The 20,670-nt window shown below is 41.1% G+C and overlaps 1 protein-coding gene across 13 annotated transcripts in view; it reads right to left on the bottom strand.

Moving 5' to 3' along the window:
- lyst (lysosomal trafficking regulator) overlaps positions 1-20,670 on the bottom strand; it is a 123,240-nt gene that overhangs the window by 51,438 nt on the left and 51,132 nt on the right. For all 13 annotated transcript variants that reach the window (XR_013121389.1, XM_076975166.1, XM_076975171.1 and 10 more), the window contains 11 exons: positions 18,028-18,394; positions 17,679-17,835; positions 17,368-17,541; positions 16,779-16,942; positions 10,016-10,206; positions 9,272-9,520; positions 8,906-9,079; positions 7,267-7,416; positions 6,931-7,068; positions 6,221-6,419; positions 665-787 (listed from right to left, as the gene is read on the bottom strand). Coding sequence is in view for 12 of the 13 variants with exons in the window: in XM_076975166.1 (XP_076831281.1) it covers positions 665-787; positions 6,221-6,419; positions 6,931-7,068; positions 7,267-7,416; positions 8,906-9,079; positions 9,272-9,520; positions 10,016-10,206; positions 16,779-16,942; positions 17,368-17,541; positions 17,679-17,835; positions 18,028-18,394 (2,086 nt within the window). In the remaining variant the exon portion in view is untranslated. The remainder of the gene's footprint in view (positions 1-664; positions 788-6,220; positions 6,420-6,930; positions 7,069-7,266; positions 7,417-8,905; positions 9,080-9,271; positions 9,521-10,015; positions 10,207-16,778; positions 16,943-17,367; positions 17,542-17,678; positions 17,836-18,027; positions 18,395-20,670) is intronic.

Raw genomic sequence — 20,670 nt, 5'->3', positions numbered from 1 at the left:
CCATTATTTAATCGCAGTGGTTTTCTTCAGCACTGGCAACATCCAAGTGCAGCCGTTTATTTCTCCCAAGCTTTTCCAATTTATTGACAGCTGAAATCATGCAGTGCAACTACAAAAATCTTATTGTCTACCCAAACAGTTTGAATGAACAGGAAAAAGATGACTCTCTCAAAACTATGGGAGGTCACTATGACACAGATGGATATGGACATAAGCTTTGTGGATTCTTCTTGCTGGGACCCACAGTTTCTGAAGCAGGCTCTGAATCAGCTCATGTACAAAAACACTTGTCAGTTGTGTTTGTACATGCCAGATGGCACAAATAGCGGCATTTTAAAAGGAAATAAGAGTACATACAGACACACAATGGTTTTTGGATAAACTAAGGATGGAAACCAGTACATGTCAAAATATCAACAGACACAATAAGTGCACATCCCACGGATTTTCTGTTCACTTGTCTTTGATATCCTGATAAATCCTAAAAATATTATGTACATGAAATTCATGCCTTCCCTACATCACAATTTAATAAATATTTAATAGTATGTCTTTAGGTCTCCTTAGCAATATTAGCATAAACTAGCAGCTGGTGTGTCTGAGCCCAGTACCTGCTGTGATTAGACAGATTGGGTGTGATTAGGCACTGCAGGGACTGTGTTACCTTCAGCTCGTGCTTCAGGATAAGGGCAGAGGGAGAGCTCTGAGCTGCAAGCAGACTTCCCTCCACTGCTGGAATGGCGCAGATACATCATGGACTGAACCTTCTCCTGGTACAGCTTACCATCTTGAGACAAAAATCAATGGCAAAAGTTAATAGATATTGTGGAGACGTTTTTATACAAGATTTAAAATTATCTGTTCAAATTTTCCCCTACCGTGTTATAGCTTTGCAGCTGTAAACACTGAGGTGAATTACAGAAGTGTTAACAAATGAAAGTATAATGCTTAATTTGTCACATCTTCGCATTGACATATCTGCTGTTACTGTAATTAAGTGGGTTTTTTGTGTACTTCTACTTTTTAAAATAGATTTTAGAACCTGTACTTTTACTTAAGTATATTTTGTGTTAAGAATTGTAATTTGCTATATTTTAAATAATGTGTCACTGACTACAAATAAAACTGTCTGGAAATTTGCTGGAGTGAATGCTGAGATGAAAAAAAACTGTACATCACAGAAAGATGGTAGATGAGTCTGACACCTCCATCTATACATGAAGCTGAACCCAAAGCGATTGGAGCGAACCTCTGGCTATATCTGACAGAACACTCTGAACCTCTGGCTATATCTGAAGGAACACTCTGAACCTCTGGCTATATCTGAAGGAACACTCTGAACCTCTGGCTATATCTGACGGAACACTCTGAACCTCTGGCTATATCTGACGGAACACTCTGAACTTCTGGCTATATCTGAAGGAACACTCTGAACCTCTGGCTATATCTGAAGAAACACTCTGAACCTCTGGCTATATCTGAGGGAACACTCTGAACCTCTGGCTATATCTGAAGGAACACTCTGAACCCCTGGCCATGAAGGACCACTTTGAATTTAAACGCAACAAAAACAAGTGATTTTATGTAATGTAATCTTTGTTTGCTCCGGGAGACTGAACTCTCCGCTTACAAAAACCTTACTTCAAACCTGAGCAAAAATGTAGAGGTATGATATTACAGTACCTTTGAAAATGTAGTTAATAAAATAGGCAGCATTCATAGTTCATAGCACAAATTATCTATAAGACATCGATGCCTGTCATAGCTTACTCAACGATTGATGCCTTACACATTGCTTATGTTAGTTGCAACTATTGACTGTTGACCTTGACAAGTTACCGGTAGTTAGCGTCAAATCCAACAAGTTGTAAAATAATGGTAATGTTACACAGCAATTATTCAGGCTAGACAGAGGTGAGGTTATTATAATAATGCTATTATAATAATGCTATTTTAAATTGATAACATCAGTGTCATGCAGCAGGACCATAAGGACTCCAATCCCCAGAATTGTCTACCTTGTTCCTCCTCCCCTCATTATTAAGATTCACACCTGTGAATCGTAATTGCACATTATCTCTGGGAACACTTGCTAATGTAGTCTTGTAGGTATTTCAGTCTTGCTAGGTATTGCTCTGTGTCTAATCTTATTTTTTGTTGTCTTCTTTCTAGGTATCAGCACTGGCAACTGTTTATGGCAGTGCTTGAGCTCGAGTAGTTTGGACTTAAACCTGTTTATACTAGATAGGGATGCATATTCTGACTAAACACTTAGCACTTTTGTAATTCGCTGTGGATAAGAGCGTCTGCTAAATGCCGTAAATGTTCCCCATTCACAAATACACTTATAAGCCAGTTTTCTCCATTACCTCACTGTAAAGTATTGCCGACTAACTATGGAAGCATACAGAGCATGTTTCTCTGTCTGTTATTACCTGCTACAAAAACCACTCAGATTTTTTGGATTTGCCCTTGTCTATGGTTGCCCGGAATTGTTTTTTGAAGATACTGACCTGGACTGGTTTTGACTGATATTTTTTCATCTCTGCACGCATCTGAGTCATAACATGTACCCAGTCTCACAATCAGTTAGTCTGGTTGGTCTGTAGAGTGGCTAAATTCACACATTAACTGTTACTATGCAATTTAAATAATTAAATAAAGTAATGCAGTAAGGAACTACATTTTAAATGAGTTACTTTTTGCTTTTAACTTGATTTAGACTAGTAACTTTACTCATACCTAAGTAAAAATTCTTCAGAGTAATAGTACAGACATGGCCAAAAGTTTTGAGAATGACACAAATATTATATTTTCACATGATCTGCTGCCCTCTGGTTTTTATGTGTGTTAGTCAGATGTTTTTATCACATACAGAAATATAATTGCAATCATATTATGAGTAACAAAAGCTTTAATTGACAGTTAATGCAGCAAGTCATTATTTGCAGTGTTGACCCTTCTTCTTCAGGACCTCTGCAATTCTCCGTGGCATGCTCTCAATCAACTTCTGGACCAAATCCTGACTGATATCAGTTCATTCTTGCACAATCAATGCTTGCATTTTGTCAGAATGTGTAGGTTTTTGTTTGTCCACCCATCTCTTGATGATTGACCACAAGTTCTCAAAGGGATTAAGATCTAGGGAGTTTCCAGGCCACGGACCCAAAATCTCTATGTTTTGTTCCCTGAGCCATGTTGTTATCCCCTTTGCTTTATGGCAAGGTGCTCCATCATGCTGGAAAAGGCATTGTTGATCACCAAACTGCTCTTTGATGGTTGGGAGAAGTTGCTCTCGGAGGACATTCTGGTACCATTCTTTATTCATGGCTGTTTTTTTAGGCAAGCCTGTGAGAGAGCCGATTCCCTTGGCTGAGAAGCAACCCCACACATGAATGGTTTCAGCATGCTTTACAATTGGCATGAGACAAGACTGGTGGTAGCGCTCACCTCGTCTTCTCCGAACAAGCTGTTTTCCAAATGTCCCAAACTATCGGAAAGGGGATTCATCAGAGAAAATGACTTTACCCCAGTCCTCAGCAGTGCACTCCCTGTACCTTTTGCAGAATATCAGTCTGTCCCTCATGTTTTTTCTGGAGAGAAGTGGCTTCTTTGCTGTCCTCCTTGAGACCAGGCCTTGCTCCAAGAGTCTCCGCCTCACAGTGCGTGCAGATGCACTCACACCTGCCTGCTGCCATTCCTGAGCAAGCTCTGCACTGCTGGTAGTCCGATCCCACAGCTGAAACACTTTTAAGAGACGGTCCTGGCGCTTGCTGGTCTTTCTTGGGCGCCCTGGAGCTTTTTTGGCAACAATGGAACCTCTCTCCTTGAAGTTCTTGATGATGCGATAGATTGTTGAATGAGGTGCACTCTTTCTAGCTGCAATACTCTTCCGTTAGGCCATTTTTGTGCAGTGCAATGACTGCACGTGTTTCTTTAGAGATAACCATGGTTAACAGAAGAGAAACAATGATGTCAAGCACCAGCCTCCTTTTAAAGTGTCCAGTGGTGTCATTCTTACTTAATCATGACAGATTGATCTCCAACCCTGTCCACATCAAAACCCACACCTGTGTTAATGGAGCAATCACTGAAACGATGTTAGCTGGTCCTTTTAAGGCAGGGCTTTAAAAATATTTTAAATATTTTTAGGCAAATATTGACTTTGCAATTAATTGCTGTTAAGCTGATCACTCTTTATAACATTCTGGAGTATATGCAAATTGCCATTATAAAAACTGAAGCAGTAGACTTTGTAAAAATTAATATTGGTATCATTATCAAAACTTTTGGCTATGACTGTACTTTTACTTGAGTACAATACTTTAGTACTCTTTCCACTTCTGGTGATACCACTGTGATGATACCACTGTGATGCTAGAGATGTACACATGGGTTTGATATAGGCTTGTCACGATACTAAGAATTACAACTTCGATACGATACTTAAAAAAATATTGAAATTCGATACCATTTTCGATACCAAAGTCAGATACTGTGCTAATTTCCGTTTTAAAGCCAAACAAATGAATGTTGCTTTGTGTTTAAAAATGCTTGAAAGTGTAACTTCATTTCCCAACAAATAGCTGTCTGACTGATCAGTTCACTTATATGACGTTAACAAATACGAGCCTCTTGTAATTCCAGGACGAAACATGAGAGAATGTGAAGATGTTAAGATTGGGCGTTTTGAAAATAAACAACCATTAAATAATGTGATAAAAAAGCGAATAATTTCGAGTATATGTATAAATATTTAACTTATCCCAACAAACATGCGATATCAGAAAGACGTTAAAATCATGTCTGTATCACGTCGGTCAGTCCAGACCCTTTTGCATGTCTGGTGGACGTTCAAAACTGGTTCAAAATCTGACAGTGTGACTAGGACCTTAACTTTAACTTAACATGAACGTCTATGACGAGTTTTCTATCTGAACGTCTGACTAGGACCTTTATTGGATGTCAGTAGACTTGCAAAAACTGCAACTGAACGGCAGCAATAGACGTTCAAAAAAGACATCGCAAAAACTTTCATTCTGGCTTTTCAGTGGACGTCTTTTGAACGTCTGACGAAGTGTCTTTGCTCGTGCTGGGAAATATTGAAATGGACCTTGAAAGTGACATACAAGTGTTTGAATTCCACAAGCTGTATGAACCCTGCAAACATGACTTTGTTCATCGCGCTGAAGGACAATAAAATATACCGGACTAATGCAAAACAGACCTGGCGAAATCAACTAACTTCACTAACGAACCATCAGGAAACAATAACGCGTTGACTCAATAAAGAGTACAAAACCAAACATATGATGATCTGCGAAACAACTCGAAACAAATCTAATCGAAAGGACCAAACGCTGAACATACAATGATCAAAGTTAAACACCAAGGGCAGATCCAATAACAAACACGGGGAACAGAACATACAACTCTCGCAACAATGAATACCAGAAATTGACTTACAAGGAAAGATTGGGCACACGGGAATATAAACCAAACACATCAAGGAGTTAAACATAAACAGCTGATCAAGACTAACAATGGGCAGCGAGATCAAGGGGCGTGACAGGAGAACGCAATTTCAAGCATTTTCAAGTACTCTAGCCTACATTCCAGCACCTTCAAACCTGAAACACAAAGCAGCATTAGAATTCGTCAGGTAAGTGTTCAGTCCCCTTTTGTTGAGGGGTGTCTCTTTTATACTACCACATATAGTTTCGGACTGCAAAGCGGAAAGTATAAACGCCTCCACCGCTCGCAGAGTTTCGCGCGAGGTGGCCGGAGTCGAGCGCTATGGTCACTCAACCAGGCTTTAGCGCCATTCGTTGAAATGTTCCAAAAGCACCGCTTGCAAACTGGCTTGTTCATGTCCGGTTTTCCATCTGTATCTGCTTCGAATCCAACAGCACTGCTTTTGCTTTAGCTGCCATTTTAGCATTACAAACTGCCCTGTGCATTACGGCAGCTTGGGTGGCTCAAATGAAAGCGCATTTTATGTAAAAAGAATCGATACTTAAGAGAAACGAGTATTGTACCGTTTCAGAATGTTCAGTATCGATACATATTGATATATCGATTTTTTTGACAACACTAGTTTGATATATTCAATATTTTATATAGCTCCGATTACATATGCAAAAATATGTACATAAACAAACTGTTAACTGAAAAACAATCATATGTACTGACAAAAAGCTGAATAAGTCTTTTGACCCACCAATATGCAAGGAGAAGTAGAAGCTGGAAGGTGTGTGGCACACATAGGTGTTTGTAGGTGGGTGCACAGCCAACAGAAAGTTATAGAGTAGTCGCAGCAGGTCCATGTCAGGGGGAGAACCCAACACCTCCTGAATGATTTTTACATAGGAAAGGCAGACTTCTTGTGGGATGGAGGTGAGGTGCTCATCACGATTCTCCTAAAAAAAGGCATTGAAGATTGAAAACCTTTCTCTTCGTCCTATACTTTATTTTCACATGACCTGCTTATCTTGGACACCTGAAACTGTAATGGTTTTGGAAAATGATTTTGGAAATTACTACAATTTAAAGTATTTTAACCAATCATGAATATTCCATCACCTGCTATCTTGCACATGTTGTATTGATTTAGTGACAAATCAAAGGTTTCCACAGCTTAACAAATGTAAAGATTAATCATGGAGGTCTATCCTTTAAAATACAAAATATTCAAATGTAAAGATTAATCATATAGGTGTATCCTTTAAAATACAAAATATTCAAATGTATTTTGCCATATCAAAATCAGTAAGGTAATATGCATCATATTACCATAGGAGTGCTATTTCACCCTAATTGTATCATTTGAAGAGATACGGAATTTCTATCATTTTGAGATTTTGAGATCTGTGGGGATGGTGCAAGGGAATTCACAACAGGGAAGTGGAGCTACTGGATGGTGCGTCTCACCTGCAACACTTGGCAGGTGAGCAGGAAGCGGTGCACAACCTGGCCTTTAAGGAGCTGCCTGATGTTGAATGTCTGCTGAGGATGGTTCACTCTGATCAGGATCTCCAGAGCAGTCAGCAGAGTTTCCCACACTCCACCCTACCAAACACATTGATGGTAAGATTTTAACATGTTTTGGGAGATTCTGTTGTGTTAAAAAGATCCCCCATCTGCCATAACAATATTGTATTTCAATATTTACATTTACATTTGTGTATATTATATTTATATACATTTATATTTCAATATAAATATAAATGTGTGTCAAGCATGTGTTTAGTATGTGAGCATGTATACTTGAGCTTTGGCCCATATCTTCCAGTCCAGTAGTATTTCAGAGAGCAGCCTGAGGTCGTGCACCACAGCAGTGGACTCAGTATCCAGATGCCACTGGCCCTCCTCCCCCAGCGTTAGGATCGTGCTGCTGCAGCAGCCATCCAGAAGGGTCTAGCAATGCAAGCGTAGAAGTTTATACAATGGATTCAGGCCAAATGTAGACATTAAGAGTCCTTTAAATAATATTCAGTTATATTTTATGTTGCATATAGAGATTTGCAATAATAATAGGACTGGAAAAAATTATTAAACTGACAAATATCAATACTTCACTAATCTGATATTTGCCAATCCAATAAATACCAGAAGCAGTCTGTTTTGGGAGAAGAATGCGCAGAAATAAAGAATAAAGGAGAAACAAATATGAGTGTAGCTGAATGACAATGAAACCAAATATAAAAGTGCACTAACCAGATCTAAAGAAATTATTATTAGTATAGTGCTCATAAAAATAAAGGGAACACTAAAATAACACATCCTAGATCTCAATTAATAAAAATCTTTGAAATCAGTTGAAAATCTCTCACTTCTACCTGTTGTCTGTTCCATTTGCACAAGAGCAGTTGAAATTGATTCACAATCAGTTTTAAGCTGGCATTTTAAGCGTGCAGTACAATCAGAGCTGTATCTTATTACCTGATGTCATAGATGTTGACAGTTGGTACCAGTTATGGAAATGCATACTGATATACCATTATTTTACAATCTTCCAATCACTTTCTGTTCACATCACTAACATTTCTAATAGCTCAACAGCTATAACAATAAAACTTAGTTTGTTATTAGATAAATCCTGCGTTTTTCTCTCTTCCTCTGCATAATCAACAGTATAAGTTCATTTAACTTTGAATACTGGTTATAAGTTTATTTAATTGATATTTGCTCTGTATTTCTCCAATGCCTCTGTTTAATACAGTCCATAGTTATCTAAATATTCATCCATGTTTCTTTTGCCTTCTGTGCTACTCTGGGTTTATCTGCAGATAATGAAAAGGCACAGATTTTTTTCAGCCCCGTTTCCTCTCAATTTTCTCCTTGAACAGTCTCAGGGAACTGCCATTGCGGCCTCTTCTTCACTAAAGACCCGTGTGTCTGAAGAGCTGCTATGTGACACTGTCAAAAGAAGTGAATTGAGCTGAACTGGTTTCTTCAGCTGGTAGAAAATATTTCCCAGCTGACTACATTTGGGGTTGTGAGGGGGGACTATTAGAACCGTTGCATATGCATTATTCAGCATTATCAGCAGATAGAAGCATTCAAATCTTACTTGATGTTTGGTCTGTGTATTTAAAAAATTCTAAACTAGATCTTGCATTTAACGTAAAGGATTAATGAGCTCATCATATTTAATCTATTCAGCAAAATTTTTCTAGTGTCTGTCTTCTAATGGCTTCTAACAGGCTAACCTAGCATGGCATGAATAAAGAAAAGAGACTCTGCTAACTGCCTGCATTAACACACAGAACCAGCAGGCTGCACTGTTTAATACAACTTACAAGCTCCCCACACACATCTGCAGAGAATATAATTGTATTTTCACACAAGAGATTTTGCTACTGGGTCTTTACAAAGTCTTTAAAGTCTTGAAATGCATGCTCACCTTAAGGATATGATATCCTACAATGCACTTGGTCTTGATAAGAACCTGGTGGATCATGGAATAACCATGGCAACACTCCATCTCGTGTGTACGATGTTGATTAAATTTAACCAGAGACAACAGCACCTGCAGAGCCAATGCCTGGGTTCTCTCACAATTACTCAACTCCACCACCTAAGAGAGAAGATAAAGAGAAACAGACTTCATTAAGCCATTAAAGCAGTTAACTGCATAAACCAATGTATGCACACTGGTGTTTTATGGGTATAAGGCCTTTCAAATGGCAAAGACAGGAGTTTGCCAAACAAAATTGTCAAAAATGACACCAAACTTCAAACTGCTTAGGTTTACAAAAAAGGCAATTACCCGAGCAAAGAGGAAGACGAATGTACCAGTGCCTCCAATCTTATGGAGGCAGCTGTGGAGGCCGACAGACCATGCAGCCTGTAGACTCCTGAGTGTCAAGGGCTCGATCGTGGAGCTCTGTGCGTCTTTAACACTAAAAGGCCTTTGGGATGGTACAGGTGTCTTGGCCTGGCCCTTCAGATGGATGACTGGTTCATAGATGGTGTATGTAGATGGGCTGCTGGGTGAGTATACAACTGCCAGGCTCTCCTGGGACAAGAAGTGCAGTAAACAACTCCTATTAAGTGACTTGTCATTGGCATAATTATACAGTCTATAATATATTTGCATGTGAATCCAAGGAACTGCACACACCTAGGGTAAAATTCACAACTGCTAATTAAAACATAACATCAGTGGAGAGGGCCAGAGTTAAACTATGTTTTCAATATGCAAACAAAATTTGCACTCATTATTCAAAGGGTAAGAAACTAATGAACACTTCATCTGGTAGACGGTCTTTAATCACCAAACATAATCTCTTTTTTGTCACTGTACAAGTACAAAGATGTAGTTTGTAATTTACTGATACACTGACACACTGAATGGTTGGACATCCCTCCCCCCGGAATGCCAAACTGAATGGATAGCCCCCACACATGTTCACCTCACCACATCTGGTCCTCACTACAACCCTCACAGTTGGTGAACTCATAATGCACTGAAGTCACGTTGTATGTAATCTTAAGGCAATTTCAGACTTACGATAAGAAGCGATGTATCTACTCCCGAACTCCTCATCAACAGGTCTCGAATCTGTTCACACTGAAGACCTTCCTGAGTAACATACTTGGACAGTGTCCCACTGGGCTTCCCGTACTTGCATGGCATGATGGATGTGAGGTCAGGGCCACTGGCGTAAAGATAAAATGCTTCCTCAGTGTTGATTTTGGAGCCTAAAACATCAAAGATAAACAAGTATTAGCAAAACAGAAAAAATTGTGTGGCTTATCAGTGTAACAATACATGCTTTCGAGCTTCATAAAAGTTTTGATGGTGGGGTCAAAATTTGTTTTTTAATATTTTTTATTTGCAGTTGATCAATAAAATATTTAAATTGCTTATAAAACCTGCCTGATGTAACATTTCATACAGTATAAGTCTTCATTTGTAACTCTGCAAAACTGTCAACAAGCTCTAGAACAAAGAACAGGAAAAGATCCAAAGCATGTAAGCACAAGTATGTGCACAGCAGAAACTCTTTCATTGAAGACTCCAGGGCCATGCCCACAGGGCCGTACCCACAGAGCCATGCCCACAGAGCTGTCTCACAGGGCCGTGCCCACAGAGCCATGCCCACAGAGCCGTGCCCACAGAGCCGTGCCCACAGAGCTGTCTCACAGGGCCGTACCCACAGAGCCATGCCCACAGAGCCGTGCCCACAGAGCCGTGCCCACAGAGCTGTCTCACAGGGCCGTGCCCACAGAGCTGTGCCCACAGAGCCGTGCCCACAGAGCTGTCTCACAGAGCCATGCCCACAGAGCCATGCCCACAGAGCTGTCTCACAGGGCCGTACTCACAGAGCCATGCCCACAGAGCCATGCCCACAGAGCCATGCCCACAGGGCCGTACCCACAGAGCTGTGCCCACAGAGCCATGCCCACAGAGCTGTCTCACAGGGCCGTACCCACAGAGCTGTGCCCACAGAGCCATGCCCACAGAGCTGTCTCACAGGGCCGTACCCACAGAGCCATACCCACAGAGCTGTCCCACAGTGCTCTCAAACAAGGCTGCTAAGGGGGCAAACCAACTCTAGTAAATGAAAAACCAAAAGCAATAAGATATGTAAATATATCAATGCCAAATGAAAAGCAAAACATAAAAATAGAAAATAGAAAAAATAGAAATAAATAGAAAAAGTGAATATTTTAAGTTTAGTGTTATAGCTTTTCTATAACATATGAGCATATATCTAGCAATGCCATTGATCTCATTCCATTTTGGCATTCTCAGTGCATAAGCTCTTACAAAAGGCAATGACTGGCCTCAGATACAGAGGCAATTACATAATCGGCATTGCATTTGTATTCATCACTTCTACTGCACAATGGTGGTAGCGTGAAACTCTCTGGATTTCATTCTGTGCTGATGGTGTTTCAGAAAGAAAGTGGAATGATGTCACAATTGCATTCCAATGCAAACATTCTAAGCCAAGCAGCCATTCCACTTTTAAGCATGACATGATTAATACTTATCATAGCAAATATTAAAACATTTGCCTTCAAGCATTACAACCAGATGTCAAATGAGAACAGTAGGGTCTGTCTTCTCCCGATATTAGATAGATATTAGTGATGTCATGATGATGGACTGGTCATGTAATAAATGACACACAAGTCTCCCCATCACGAGAGGACTGGCAGGTGTATATTTTAGTGACACATGAATGTACAAATCAAATGTAGACATGATTTTAAACCTCTATTCTATTTAACCCTCTATTCTCTACTACGGCAAAATTTAATGGGCCAGACAGTTCCATGAAATGATATGAACCTCGTTGCTACAATATCTTTGCGTAGAGATGTTAATAAAAACATAGATTAGAACACGGCACCGTGTCAGTGGACCTCCAAGGTTAACCAATGGAGGCCTGGATTTGGAGCCACACACAAAATTAAAGTGGAAAAACACACTACAGGCTGATCCAACTTTGATGTAATGTCCTTAAAACAAGTCAAAATGAGGCTCAGTATTGTGTGTGGCCTCCACGTGCCTGTATGACCTCCCTACAACGCCTGGGCATGCTCCCGATGAGGTGGCGGATGGTCTCCTGAGGGATCTCCTCCCAGACCTGGACTAAAGCATCCGCCAACTCCTGGACAGTCTGTGGTGCAACATGACGTTGGTGGATGGAGCGAGACATGATGTCCCAGATGTGCTCAATCGGATTCAGGTCTGGGGAACAGGCGGGCCAGTCCATAGCTTCAATGCCTTCATCTTGCAGGAACTGCTGACACACTCCAGCCAAATGAGGTCTAGCATTGTCCTGCATTAGGAGGAACCCAGGGCCAACCGCACCAGCATATGGTCTCACAAGGGGTCTGAGGATCTCATCTCGGTACCTAATGGCAGTCAGGCTACCTCTGGTGAGCACATGGTGGGCTGTGCGGCCCTCCAAAGAAATGCTACCCCACACCATTACTGACCCACTGCCAAACCCGTCATGCTGAAGAATGTTGCAGGCAGCAGATCGCTCTCCATGGCGTCTCCAGTCTCTGTCACATGTGCTCAGTGTGAACCTGCTTTCATCTGTGAAGAGCACAAGGCGCCAGTGGCGAATTTGCCAATCCTGGTGTTCTCTGGCAAATGCCAAGCGTCCTGCACGGTGTTGGGCTGTGAGCACAACCCCCATCTGTGGACATCGGGCCCTCATACCATCCTTATGGAGTCGGTTTCTAACCGTTTGTGCAGACACATGCACATTTGTGGCCTGCTGGAGGTCATTTTGCAGGGCTCTGGCAGTGCTCCTCCTGTTCCTCCTTGCACAAAGGCGGAGGTAGCGGTCCTGCTGCTGGGTTGTTGCCCTCCTACGGCCTCCTCCACATCTCCTGGTGTACTGGCCTGTCTCCTGGTAGCGTCTCCAGCCTCTGGACACTACGCTGACAAACACAGCAAACCTTCTTGCCACAGCTCGCATTGATGTGCCATCCTGGATGAGCTGCACTACCTGAGCCACTTGTGTGGGTTGTAGAGTCCGTCTCATGCTACCACGAGTGTGAAAGGACCACCAACATTCAAAAGTGACCAAAACATCAGCCAGAAAGCATAGGTACTGAGAAGTGGCCTGTGGTCCCCACCTGCAGAACCACTCCTTTATTGGGGGGGGTCTTGCTAATTGCCTCTCATTTCTACCTGTTGTCTATTCCATTTGCACAACAGCAGGTGAAATTGATTCACAATCAGTGTTGCTTCCTAATGAACAGGTTGGTTTCACAGAAGTGTGGTTGACTTGGAGTTATATTGTGTTGTTTAAGTGTTCCCTTCCCTTAAGCTGAGTGATCAGCTTAACAGCAATTAATTGCAAATATTTTAATTAGTCAATATTTGCCTAGAAAATGAACTTTATCCCCCAAAACACATTTCAACTTCATTGCAGCCCTGCCTTAAAAGGACCAGCTAACATCGTTTCAGTGATTGCTCCATTAACACAGATGTGGGTGTTGATGAGGACAGGGCTGGAGATCAATCTGTCATGATTAAGTAAGAATGACTCCACTGGACAATTTAAAAGGAGGCTGGTGCTTGGCATCATTGTTTCTCTTCTGTTAACCATGGTTATCTCTAAAGAAACACGTGCAGTCATCATTGCACTGCACAAAAATGGTCTAACAGGGAAGAGTATCGCAGCTAGAAAGATTGCACCTCAGTCAAAAATCTATCGCATCATCAAGAATTTCAAGGAGAGAGGTTCCATTATTGCCAAAAAAGCTCCAGGGCACCCAAGAAAGACCAGCAAGCGTCAGGAACGTCTCTTAAAGTGTTTCATTGGAATGGCATTACCTAATTTTAAATTTTATTATTGGGCATCTAACCTGAGAGTTGTACAGTACTGGCTCCAGAATACCGGTCTTTCGACTTCGCTTATCTGGCTTAAGATGGAGGCTTTTTCCTCGAGACCCGCATCTTTAGCATCTTTATTAAGTGCCTCCGTTCAGGGCCCAGACCCAAAATACGTAAGAAATATTGTGGTTAAGACCTCTTTGAGAATCTGGAACCAATTTAGAGGTTATTTTGGGTTGCAAACTTTTTCTAATTTGACCCCAATAGCTGCAAACCCTACATTTCCTCCTTCACTGGTAGATGGTGCATTTTCAATATGGAGTAATCTGGGTATCAAAACTTTCAGAGATTTATTGATTGACGATATATTTGTAACATTTGAACAATTGGTAAATAAATTTGGTTTACCCAAAAATCATTTTTTTTAGATATCTGCAGATTCGCACTTTTGTCAGAAATATGTCTTTACATTTTCCCAGTTTACCGGAGGAAACCTCTTTGTATACTTTTCTTAAACCAGTTGCCTCTGTAAAGGGGTTCATCTCATACCTTTATGAACGGATCCATTTATTACGTTTAGCCTCCCTTGATATAATCAAATCCCATTGGGAATCAGAATTAGGGGAAACAATTTCAGAGGAGATTTGGGGGGGGCTTTGACGATGGTTCATAGCACGTCTATTTGTGCTAAACATGGCCTCCTCCAATGTAAAATAATACACCGAGCTCATTTTACAAAGCTCAGACTTTCATATATTGATAAGAACATTGATCCGACATGTGATAGATGTCGGCAGGCATCAGCAAACCATGTACACACCTTTTGGTCTTGCCCCTCTTTATACTTATATTGGTCCAAAATTTTTAAATCGTTAGCAGACATTATAGGTAGGCCTGTTGAACCCAATGTTTTTACGGTATTGTTTGGTGTGACCCCCCCTTTGTTGTCTCTTTCTACATTGGAGGCTTGGTTTGTGTCTTTGGCCACTCTCCTCGCTAGACGCTTAATATTGTTGAAATGGAAATCTCTTACACCTCCATCCCACAGTACATGGATTCAAGAAATGTGTAGGGTGGTGAAATTAGAAAAAATTAGAAATATCAGAGTTGGTTCATTACAGAAATTTCATAAAGTTTGGGACCCATTTCTCGACTATGTTCAAAGGTCATCTTCTTTTGACCTCCCTTAGAGAACCTATAGAACCCATGTAGTTGTATTTCATATTTATTTGCCTCAACTGACTGAGCTTTGTAACAAAATTTGATTTTGTGTTTTTTCTTTCAATTACTGTCCACTGTACTTATTTTATTTATATTTACTTAATAAAGAATTTTCTTTTTTCTTTTTATGTTTTTGCTTTAATAACTTGTACATGGCGCAGTTATTCGTTCTTGTTTATCATTGGCATATTTTGTTGCATACTTTTGAAAATTCCAATAAACAGATTATTGAAAAAAAAAAGTGTTTCAGCTGCGGGATCGTGCTACCAGCAGTGCAGAGCTTGCTCAGGAATGGCAGCAGGCAGGTGTGAGTGCATCTGCACGCACTGTGAGGCGGAGACTCTTGGAGCAAGGCCTGGTCTCAAGGAGGGCCACTTCAAGCCACTTCTCTCCAGAAAAAACATCAGGGACAGACTGATATTCTACAAAAGGTACAGGGAGTGGACTGCTGAGGACTGGGCTAAAGTCATTTTCTCTTGTTTGGGACATCTGGAAAACAGCTTGTTCGGAGAAGACGAGGTGAGCGCTACCACCAGTCTTGTCTCATGCCAACTGTAAAGCATCCTGAAACCATTCATGTGTGGGGTTGCTTCTCAGCCAAGGGAATCGGCTCTCTCACAGTCTTGCCTAAAAAAACAGCCATGAATAAAGAATGGTACCAGAATGTCCTCCGAGAGCAACTTCTCCCAACCATCCAAGAGCAGTTTGGTGATCAACAATGCCTTTTCCAGCATGATGGAGCACCTTGCCATAAAGCAAAGGGGATAACAAAATGGCTCAGGGAACAAAACATAGAGATTTTGGGTCCATGGCCTGGAAACTCCCTAGATCTTAATCCCATTGAGAACTTGTGGTCAATCATCAAGAGACGGTTGGACAAACAAAAACCTACACATTCTGACAAAATGCAAGCATTGATTGTGCAAGAATGGACTGCTATCAGTCAGGATTTGGTCCAGAAGTTGATTGAGAGCATGCCACGGAGAATTGCAGAGGTCCTGAAGAAGAAGGGTCAACACTGCAAATATTGACTTGCTGCATTAACTCATTCTAACGGTCAATAAAGGCTTTTGTTACTCATAATATGATTGCAATTCTGTATGTGATAAAAACATCTGACAAACACACATAAAAACCAGAGGGCAGCAGATCATGTGAAAATATAATATTTATGTCATTCTCAAAACTTTTGGCCATGACTGTAGTCAGTAGCAGCAGCATAGCCATTATCTAGTAGCTTTTTCTGTTTAAGGGAATGTAGAAGGCACAGCAGCTACAAACAATGAGGAGCTCCCTCCCCTCAAAAAGACCTGAAAGACATAGCAGTGTAAGGAAAGAACATCACACACCAAAAGACCTGAAAGACATGCCCACCCACACATAGCAGTGTAAGGAAACATCACACACCAAAAGACCTGAAAGACATGCCCACCCACACACAGCAGTGTAAGGAAAGAACATCACACACCAAACAGCTACCAGAAATATATCTGCACTAGCTCCTCAAAAATAAACAAACCTGACTAAACAAAGGCTGACTACACCATCACAAATGACAGGGCTGTCAGAGGAATATCCGGTTATTCATTGAAGAAGATACGTGAAATAAAAGCCAAATTTCACAAAAGCTATTGTATTAACACAAAATGATAGATGTAATCCAAGGTTTTAAAAGAGAGGGACGGATAGAGTGGAGTTGAGAAAGAGGATGTGTGATTAAAGAGGAGTAGGGTTGACTCTTTACCATTAAAGAGGAGTAAGGTGCCCATATCAATGCGCGGGACCACATCCTGAGGCAACTCTTCTGAAGCATTTAGGCAGTGGCCCAACATACAGAAGGTCTTGTTACTATCAGAAGAGAGACTGGACTTCCTAAGTAGGGTGTAGTCCAGTGAGACCTCGCACTTTCTGAGGGAAATACAGATGGAATGTGCTGCAGTTTATTGGTACCAAGCAAACAACTGCAATGAGAAACACTTCAAGATACATACAAGATAGTTTATAAGAACACAAATTTAGTATTGACTAGCTTCTGCATCCTAGCAATGTTTTAACAACAAAAAGAAACATTGATCATGCACTGCAATTAATACTGTCAAACATGTTTTTGAGGAATACATGGAATATGAAAAGAAAATTTTTCATTATGAAGATATTTCAAGAAAACAACCTTCACGGGGTCATTTTTGACCCAGTTATGCATCTAAGGGTTAAAAGGTATGTGGGTAGCTAAATATACAAATCTCAAAGATAAAAACATAGAAACAGTCTAGAAATTTGCATTACTGTTCAATTCAGATCAGTGTTTGTGTGGGATGTTAGGGCTGACTCACTTGATGCCACACACCCAGAGCACCACACATCCATGGATGTTCTTCTTGCCCTCGGGCTGCTGCGTGTAGGTAAGCGCCAAGTGCTGCCACTGGCCTGCAGTCAGCAGTCCTTCAGCAGATTCAGTCTGAGCCAACAGACCAGCTTTCATCTCATCATTGGGATCGATACAGATCCTTCAACCACAAATCCAAAGTTACTCCAAAAGCATGGCTCACTGATCATCAATCCATTGAAAAAACTAGAGAGAGACAAATTTCACTAGAGAAGACAACATTTTAAAGTTTCATGGCATGATTAAGTATAAGTGTACCTGAAGGTGCAGGTCCCAGTAGAGGTGTCTGCCCAGACCTGCAGCATCAAGGCTTTGGAGCCCATGGAGAGAACATGCAGCAGATTCTTCTCCCCATGCTGTTCCACCAGCTGGGAAGCCCCATGTTGGACAGTGTCACCCCTTGTTGGCTCTTCATCTGAAACATGCAACCATGACACATGTACAGTCAAGTGTTTGAGAAGATGCACTGTAAAAATGCAAGCAAATATTGTGTTCAGTGAATATGATAAATCAATACATCCATACTAGAAAGAACAACATGCAGTATCGAGCAGTCACAGAATGTGCTAAAGTGCTAAAACCAACAGTTGCAGAAGTCTGGTCATACCTCTGTACAGAATCCTGTCCTCATCCTCATTCTTCACAACTCGCACCCAGAGTGAGGCACTGAAGCCACTGGCCATATGCGGCCAGCAATTCTGCCCCACCACAGCAAGGTGGAGGGGAGCAATGTGCCAAGGGGAAGCACGTAGATGCCCAGGCCGTCCATCGCCCTCAGCCCTGCTGACGGACAACATGCCCCCCCAGAGCACGCCCACCCCTGCTCTGGGTCTAGTCACTCCGCTGGTCCTCAACCCTACCGAGCTGGTGCCTGGGGTACTGGAGCCCAGAAGCATGGGGAAGGACAGGTAGTGCAGGGGCTCTGGATGGGTGTTAGCCTCCACTATCTGCAGAAGGCCTTTCAGCAAGATCTCCTTCAGAAGAGGTGAAAACAAGAACATGGTGAAACTACAGTACACTACAGTATGAATTAATTACAGGGAGCTGGAGTGAAACTATAGTCTACAATCCTAATACAGAGTATTATGTCATACAGAGTATTATTATGAACAGCCTTTGCAACCAACAAAAGGTGCTCCACACCAGAGGTGGGACCAAGTCAGTGTTTTGCAAGTCTCAAGTAAGTCCAAGTCTTTATCCTCAAGTCCCGAGTCAAGTCTCAAGCAAAGACAGTCAACTCAAGTCAAGTCTCGAGTCAAGACAGGCAACCGTCAAGTCAAGTCCCAAGTCTGAAACTTGGAATTTCAAGTCCTTTCGAGTCTTTTTTTTTTTACAGGCACCAACTCTTTACGAATGCTACGCTGATGTGTTTCTTTACTCGTTTTGTTGGTGTCCGCCAGCCAAAAGATGACAGATCATTTACATTTTATCTTCTCTTAATTACATAAATGTACTTAAACAAGAATGTTTCGTTACATCATTTTACACGAAAATAGCAAGCTTCATCGTAAGCAAGATGCTGTCATTACGAATGGTCATTCTAAACATTTGGATTAAATGTTTAAATATAGACTAATAAAAGTTTAGGGTTATTTTTTCATTGTTTTCTGTTATTGTGGGGTCACGGTGTACTATTATTACCTGGAGATTCAGTGGGGTCACATATTCTGATGGCTGCCGTCAGAATTGGTGACCCCAGTTAAAAAGGCTCACCTGTACATCCCATTCATGATTTCTTTGTTGGCTGCAATGGTGAGGGCATGGTAAATCTTGTTTAAGTACATTTATGTAACTAAGAGACGATAAAATGTAAATATAAACATCTGTCATATTTTGGCTCGTGGACACCAAAAAAACGAGTAAAGAAAGTGCATCAGCGTAGTTTACGTAGCATTCGTAAAGCGTTTGTGCCTCTGAACAGAAACTGTGAAATAGCGCCCCCTGTGGTCACAAAACTCTACGGTCACAGAATCTGGTGTAACACCGGTCTGCGTCATAAGGACGGAAATGAAATTAATGGGGCGCACTTTATAAATATTAATATGCGTTTTAAAATTTAGATTTGGGGTAAAAAAAATCAAGTCTTTGCAAGTAAACAGGTTCAAGTCCAATTCAAGTCCCAATTTATTGGTGTAAAAGTCCAAGTCAAGTCTAAGTCTCTGAATATTTTTTCAAGTCAAGTCAAAAGTCTTAATATTAATGACTCGAGTCTGACTCGATTCCAAGTCATGTGACTCGAGTCCCCACCTCTGCTCCACACCATCAGTTCCCTCAAAACTAGGGAGACTGGGCAACATGCTGGTTGTACAGTGTATACAAGGACTGCACAAAGTTACTATGGAACTATATGCAAAAAAAAAACATTCAGACTAGGAGAATTCACCTTGAACATTTGTAACTGGCAAAAATACTTCCAAGGGCAAATCCATGTTTACTACAGAAAATTTCTTCCTTTCACCACACTAGACTCAGGGTGTCTACAGGTTTGACCAAGGGAAAATTAAGACATTTTAAGACTTTTTAATACCGTTTTCCAAATAAAATTAAGACCAACTCGCAAGATCATACACGTTAAAATAAAGCACAAAAACCAACTGATTATTTACATTAATTAATCTAGCTGCTTGAAAACTTCAAATGTTAATGCACAAGACGGACAATACAAGACACAAACATTACATTTTTTTTCACTGTACAGTATACACAATGAAACTTTATACAAAACAAAATTCAAACACTGACAACAGCATCATACCATACACACACACACACACACACACACACACACACACACACACACACACACACACTAGGCCATTTTCCTGTTTTTCTGATCCACACTCCAGCTCATGCTCAACCCCTTTCAGTTCTGCTACTTTTTCTCTGAAACTCTTTCTAAGGATGTTTGATTTTGTGATCACTTTGGCCATCAGGGTTCCTGCTTTCCCTTCGGCTTGTTCAGCAAGTAAATTATTATTATAACTGGTTTATACTTAACCTTGAAAGTGACGTACAAATGATTTAATTCCATCTTGTTAAGGTGTATGAACCCTGCAAACATGACTTGGTTAATTGCGCTGAAGCGCGGCGCGCGCGAAGTTTTTACAAATTTCGAGAGGTGTACGACAGCGCGCGAGCCGCTCGTCAGCCGCTGCGTCGAAAATGACGTAATCGCGGTGGTTTCGCCCATGCGCGAGCGGCTTGCAATTAACCAAGTCATGTTTGCAGGGTTCATACACCGTAACAAGAT

The sequence above is a fragment of the Brachyhypopomus gauderio genome, chromosome 15 (genome assembly GCF_052324685.1).
Source record: "Brachyhypopomus gauderio isolate BG-103 chromosome 15, BGAUD_0.2, whole genome shotgun sequence".
Lineage (NCBI taxonomy): Eukaryota > Metazoa > Chordata > Actinopteri > Gymnotiformes > Hypopomidae > Brachyhypopomus > Brachyhypopomus gauderio.
Note: the sequence above shows the minus strand (reverse complement) of the source record. Positions and strands in the feature narration are given on the sequence as shown.